Source organism: Cariama cristata, unplaced genomic scaffold (assembly GCF_000690535.1).
Source record: "Cariama cristata isolate BGI_N322 unplaced genomic scaffold, ASM69053v1 scaffold34168, whole genome shotgun sequence".
NCBI classification, from domain to species: Eukaryota; Metazoa; Chordata; class Aves; order Cariamiformes; family Cariamidae; genus Cariama; species Cariama cristata.
Genome location: NW_009631237.1, coordinates 1 through 6,795, shown reverse-complemented (window position 1 = coordinate 6,795; position 6,795 = coordinate 1). Strand labels below are relative to the sequence as shown.

Below are 6,795 nucleotides of genomic sequence, written 5' to 3'. Positions count from 1 at the left end.
AGGTCATCTAACATGGCATTAACGTAGTGACAGAATATGGGGCCTGAGCACTTCAAACCGCATTTAGTAATCCATACCCAGCCAAAACTAAAATATTTTGTATGAGCTTCAAACATAATACCATATAACGAAAGAAACAGTATCAAACCAAAGATACACAAGTATGACGTTCCTCCTCCCATATGAATTCCTTTATTTTGTATTTTTTGTTAATATGGCAATGAATAAGAAAAGTAGCAGTTTTGCTCAGGTTAATTGTAACTCGAGATCAAGTATAATTTGCCTTTCCCAGAAAGTATTGTTGCAGGGAAGTGACATGCGCCAGGATCAAATAAAGGGCACTCACTGTCATGTATGTTTTACCTGGGCAGTATTACTTTGATAGAGACTGTAGCACGGGACAGGAGGACGAGTGCAAATTACAAGGGCAGAATCTTGGCTTCCCAGGCAGCAGAACCGGGCGGTAAAAGTAAGACTAATCAGTATTGTAAAGGCAAGAAGAAAATTAAAGAGAAAGCCAACTCATCTACACTTTAAATAGTGGGATGTAGGGTGTTCCTGGTACAGCTGTCATAAATGCACCCTATGTTTTCCAGGGATGCAATCTGATAAGCTAAACACCTAATCGTTGTTGCAAGGACTTACTGGTTCAACACGGATTAAAATGTTCGAATACACTGAATATACTGGTCACAGGTCTAATCACATCATTTCCCTTTTCCCAATCCTAAATTTGTATTGGAGCAGCTTCCCCATCAGCCGTGTGTTTCTATAGCAGAGCACTCCATGTTGTAACTGACTAGCACGTATGCCGACAACAGCTGGTATTTTCCACTTAAAGTGATCCACAAGTGAGAAATAAAACCTAAGGAAAGGGTCAGGTTTCAGATACAGGTTGGACATTTTGAACTTTGGACAAAGTGACGGGTATCTTTGATTCTCCTGGTGCTGGCGCTTTTGTGACTGGGTTTGCATGGGCTTTTATATCAGCTATTCTCTCTTTAAATCTCTGCTGGAGGTACTTTTCTTCTTTGGAGTAACTTTTCGCAAAAGCAGACATCAGCAGACACGCTGCCACGGTGGACCCTCCAACACAAAACAGGATCGCTCCTGCCAGCTTGCATATATCAAGGGACCCATTAAACTGAACGGCACGGCTATCCACCACAACAAAATCATCTTTCCCAAGAGCTTCGATTTTCGGTGGCACAAGAAAACCCACTACAAGAACTGTTAAACCTATCAGCATAAAAGCCATCCCAGAGATGAGTCCGACCTGCAAAATAAAGAAACAACAAAAAACAATTAATATACCTTTCCAGTTTTTAGTTGGTAAGTAGTCCTAAGAGGCATCTAGTTTTCACAGTGTCTTGCAGGTACGGTCCTCTCTTTTAGGAGAAGGCTGTTATTTTTCTTTAGGTCATATGTGGCCCTACTAGAACTAGAATATATAGAGAAACTGTCTTTCTACAACTCATATAATTCAATATTGACATTTCTGGAAACAATGGAATATGCAACTGTAAGTCTAAATGGCATTTCATGTCCAAAGGCCCCATCACAGAGAGGATCACAGTTTAAGCCCAGCGGTGGTGATTAGCACCAACGGTTCAGTCCCTGCTGACAGTCTGTGGCATATCCACCACTTGCCTTTACTCCATGAAATGTCGTTCCTTTGAAGGGCTTAGAAGGGAGTTCCTACTGCCGTAAATGGATCACAGAGTATTTCGAGCACATTTCAAGTGTAAGTGCAAAATTTGGTTCACACAGAACAGCCCTGCCATCAAAACAGAGGGGTTGGATTAGATGGCTTCACAGGCCCCTTCCAACCTCTTGTGTTCTCCAATTCTGTCAAGTTCCCTAACCTTAACAGAGATCTTGTGGTTTTCTTGATCCCTAGGTCACACAGTCCCAGAGGTAGTGCTGTTAACCATATTCCCAATAATCTGGCAGGACTATTGTGGGTGCAGAGCAGAGGTAAACTACACTTTCAAGCTATGGGTGGGGTTTCCCAGACAAGATTTTGATGTTTTAGTGACGTAACTCCTTGTGATAGAGAAACTAGAGGATCCAAAGACCCCAGAACTCCCTTGGAAGCTCAGGTATCTTGGTGAGAGCACCCTGCTTTCAGACAGATGGTTATATTCAGACATCTCAGGGAAAACTGAGCAACAGATGAATGGATGAATACCTAAAAACATTAGTTATATGGGAAAGTCTTGAAATGGGAGTTTCTCTCTCCAATAAACAGTAGTGGGCAGTACCTTCCAGAAAGCAGAGCTCCACCTGCTAGGCGATCTCTGGATCTGAAAATCATCCTCATACTCCCAAATTGAAGCTGTGCAGTCCTCATAAAACTGATGCAGGTAGGAACGAACTCCGTAGCGTTGGTACCCTCCCTCGGTGCTGCCCTGCACATGCTTCGACCCGCAGATGTCAGCATAGGAGCTCATCCTTCCTACCTGCAATGAGAGTTTTCATGCAAAGCAGATCGTTATTGATGCGGCAGGAGAGCAAAGCTGGCTACAAACTCTCCAGATGACAGGAAAAAAAGCAGCCCGGGAGAGACCTTTCCTTCACTTTTTTTCCAAACCAAGAAATGAGCCTGGTAGAGTTGCATGTGGTGACTCAGCTCAAGTGAACCCAAGGCGCTCAGCGTCTTGGTGCAGCGCAGCCGAAAGGTGCTGCAGGGAACACTTCCTCCCATATGCCGGTTGCCCACTCCTCATCTTTCACACTAGTGTGCTACTGCGTTTCCGTGGAGACTGAAAAAAGCAGAATGTATCAGGTAAAAAAAGCCAGCATTCCTCAAGGGCTCATGTTGCCTCTCATCCAGACTGCTTCTATCAGTTAGAGTTTGCAACCTTAGCAGCTTTACAAACTGCTGGGTAAGGTTTTTTTAAATATTTTTGCTCAAGCTTTTGAAGTGCAGGACTAAGCATTGATACAACATTCATAGCCATGAGAAACAGAGGCAAAATAAGTCCTAGACAGATTGAAACTGTATATATATCCTCTACTTAAATATGGATAATTAAAAATGAAAAAGATGGAATGCCATGGCAGCACCAATCTGCTCACTGAAGGGAGTGAAATGGAAATATTAAACTTGTGGCAAACCACTGCTCCCTTGGAGAAGTCAATGCCCAAGCTCCTGCTGACTTTAATAAAAATCAAAATTTTGCCTGCTACGAAAACTACAAACAATGTTCCCTACTCTTTCCACTTCATAAAAGTTCTCCTAACACAAAAAATTTGTATTTAGCTATGCAAGTTCCAGGCCTGAACTTGTTTGCACAGGTATGATGCTACTGAATTCATTGAAGCCCCTAAAAAACCTTGAGCAACAGGTCAATGCTACTTAAGCTGATTGACTTCTCTTTAAAGAAATTTAAAAAGTCTCAGTCTAAAGGGAACTGTTAATCAGCGCTTGCATCTGAATGTCACAACTCAATTTACATCAGCTTCCAGCAGTTCATCTGATTGCCACAGCAATTTTACCTAGAGCCAAGGAGGGTTTGACATGCTCATGGCAGCTAGGACCTCCCAATTTTGCAGCCCTTTGCCCTTCAGGAATGGGTGATCTTGCTGAGTATGAAATACCCCAGTACGCAAGAAAAACAAACGCTGCTCCATTTAAATTAAGCAGAAGCCAGAAAGTATCCATGGGGAATGGCAACAGCCTGAATGAAACTCTTGGCTGGCTCTGAAATCACCACTGGTATAACAGTGACCTTCCAGCTTTTTGGAATCTGGTTGCATTTGTGGCTCAGGGATAGAGAGGGGTTTGCTTCTTCCTCTTTATAAAAAAGAGTAATCTTGTTTTTTAGTTTATTTTGTATATCTAATATGGATTTAGTTTGGGATTTCATGATCTCAGCATCTTGTAATTGCAAATATCTGGGATTTCATGATCTCAACACCTTATAATTGCAAGTATCTCTCTTGCAACTCACCATGAAGTTTCAAGGTTCTCACAGAAGTCACGAGCGAGTGGAGGAGGAGGAGGCGGCCCACATGATGCTGGAGGCTCTAGCAAGGGTCAGAGCTCCCTCCAAGAGACCAACAGAGGACAGTGCTGGTGGCTGAGCTTTGCAGAGCAGCAAGGGTAGTACCAGGCACAGCTTCTAGCAGGAATCTCTTCTTTGAACCCAGAACTGCCCTTTGCCTTCCATGCAGGTTTCCCTTTTGCACTTCAGCCACCCTGAAGTGTTAGGAAATCAAAGAAATGCTCTCTGACTATGTGGATGGGCTTGCTCTCTGCTGATGGTACAGCATCAGTGCCCTCCAGCGTGCTCAAGGTGCTGGCCTTGCCAGGCAAGGCAGAGAAACAGGCAGGGTGGATGGAGACCTTGAGAGGGCAGGAAACTCCTGGGCAGCACCAGTGGCTCACTAGGTGAGCAGGGACAGCCTGGCACCCAGGCCACCCTGTGTCAAGTTGTATGCCACTAATACCGACGTTTCCCATTACATTTAATATATTGAAAAAAAATTTGTTTGTTGTGCTCTTCTACGATGCTGTGAGCTTTTGAACACTATTCCTTTTTGATGTACAAAAAAAATAGCAGTATGGATATAAGCATATAATCTGAACTCTTGTGGGGAAACACTGAAAGTTATTCTACTTTTGGAGCCTGTTTGTTCTTTTGCAAAAGAGCTCTTTTTGTTTCCCTTGCGAGTCCCTCCTCCTGCTGTTTATTCCCTACTAGAAAAGAAATCCTCTTTTATCAGTGCCACCATTTCTTCAACAGCTAGCTGCCATCTTCCACAGGACAAGCACTGACGAGTTCTCATAAAACCAGAGAGTTCTGCCCACCTCATAAAAATACCTCAGGGTAAAAGGAGAGGATGAAGTGACCATAGGGTCCCACAACCTATTCAAGGATAAGAACAGTTTATGTCCATATCCCTCAGCATGTCTGTTGGTTATGAGTAAGCAAGCACTCCATCTCCCACATCAGAAAGAGAAGAAAGTAAAGAGGCCAGCCAAAACTCTGTGGAGACTCATTCTCTCAGGTCCTTCCTTAGATCTTTATTCTCACATCGACCCTACCTCCTTAAATAAATTATGCTTAGCTCCTTGCCAACCTAAGTCCTTCAGGTAAGCATATTTAGCACCCCATAATGAGCAGAGAGGGAAGTATTTTCCCCCAGGTGTAAGTGACCCTATAAGGTCAACACAGGGAAGGACCAGACCTAACATGACTGGATAACCTGGCCTGCCAAAGCTCGCTTGCATTACTCCAGCTGCCACCAGGACATAATTTTAGAGCTTCTTTGGCTTCCTGAGAATTGAGGTGAAGCGCATTGCTGATTCTGACCCAGCAACTGTAGTTATCGCAATTAATTTAAGAAAACTCAATGCAATGTGACAGAAAGCCATATAAACACTATCTCACATTCACCGCTCTGTCTGTAGCTTTAGTCAAAAGAGAAAGGAGGGTGTAGTGTTCCTAACAGCCTGACGAAGAATCGCCTATAAGAACCTCACAGCCTGGAATCACTTCTATTACACATAGATTCTTTTTCTTTAGCAATCTAAAATGCTAATAGGTGGTTTTGGTCAGGCATATGAGCAAAATGATAAATAAGAGCTAGGAGGTGGAATAGAAAACAAAAGAATGATCTTTTGCTTGAAAGAGTTGTGATAGCATCAAGTAGTATGACCTTTTAAAATGGAAGGAAAAAAAAAAGAAAGACTGCCAGCATCATTAATTCTTTTCAAGCACTGCATAATATTAGTCCTACTGAACATTTTCTTTATGCTCAGAGTCTTCCACTTATAGTCTCCTATCTTTTGCAAAATATCTTGTCCCTTAGAGAGAAGAGAAGAAGGCTTCCCAGCCCTCTATGACTCATTGAAGCAGCCTGATAATTTGGACTAAGATGGTCTCTTTTCTCAGCTGCAATGCAAACATAATGTTGTTGTTCTTGCTAATTACAGATGGGGCAGAGGAACTGAAACAGTCAGAGTACGGTGGGAGAAAACAATTCTCCATAAATAAGAAGGAAACGCGTGTCACAGCATCAATTTACAGCGGATGAAAACTGCAGTAGCTATGATCTCTTGAGTGTTGATGTGTATTTGCATGTCTCACCTTCATGGCTGAGAAACTAAACGCTGAAATGTTGGGAAACTTTCGCTAAAAAGAGAGTCACTGTTATCCCAATCTGTGTTACCCACGAGCTTAGAACACGCATGCAGGCCGCAGGAAGTGGTTTAATCATTAAAAGTTTTTCAGTGCCTGAACCCGAGGTGCCTAGGAACATGTGGGATGTACGATCACAGCTTCAGAGCACACCACCACGTAGTAGCAATCCATCCCCTAGCAATTTTTGTTTCCATGGCGAAAGCTGTCCTGTTTACTTTGAGCTTTACTATCCTCCACTGATCTGGGGAGATGTGACTAGATTGGCAAACAGGCAGATTAAAAGATGAGCAAGCTACAAGAAAAATTACCCAACACATTTTCCAACTGCTTTGCTTTCTTATTGAAGGGTTCGATATATTTTAAAAACATGTAAGGAATTGGTATCTGAAAGGCAGGACTAAGCGAATAAGGACGTGCCATTGCTCCACAACACCACAGCCACCGAATGTGTGCCATAAATGCCGATGGGGTCGCACAGGTGAAGCTCCCCTCTCCCTTCTCCGGATTTACACACTTTGACCCTTCTATTCAGAGGGCCATGTTTCCAGGCTTTACCTACAGAAAGCGAGACCCCTGTGAAAAGTCATCACTGGAATAAATCAGCTGTCTTTGACAGCAACCTCCGAGATGGCCTCTTTGATAC

The 6,795-nt window shown here is 43.1% G+C and overlaps 1 protein-coding gene across 1 annotated transcript; it reads right to left on the bottom strand.

The window, feature by feature from the left end:
- Window positions 1–543: 543 nt before the first annotated feature.
- Window positions 544–2,459, bottom strand: NRSN1 (neurensin 1). The gene is made up of 2 exons (XM_009705876.1): window positions 2,265–2,459; window positions 544–1,276 (listed from the first exon to the last, which is right to left on the bottom strand). The coding sequence occupies exons 1-2, from the start codon at window positions 2,451–2,453 to the stop codon at window positions 878–880; spliced, it is 588 nt and encodes a 195-aa protein (XP_009704178.1). The 5' UTR covers window positions 2,454–2,459; the 3' UTR covers window positions 544–877.
- Window positions 2,460–6,795: the final 4,336 nt, after the last annotated feature.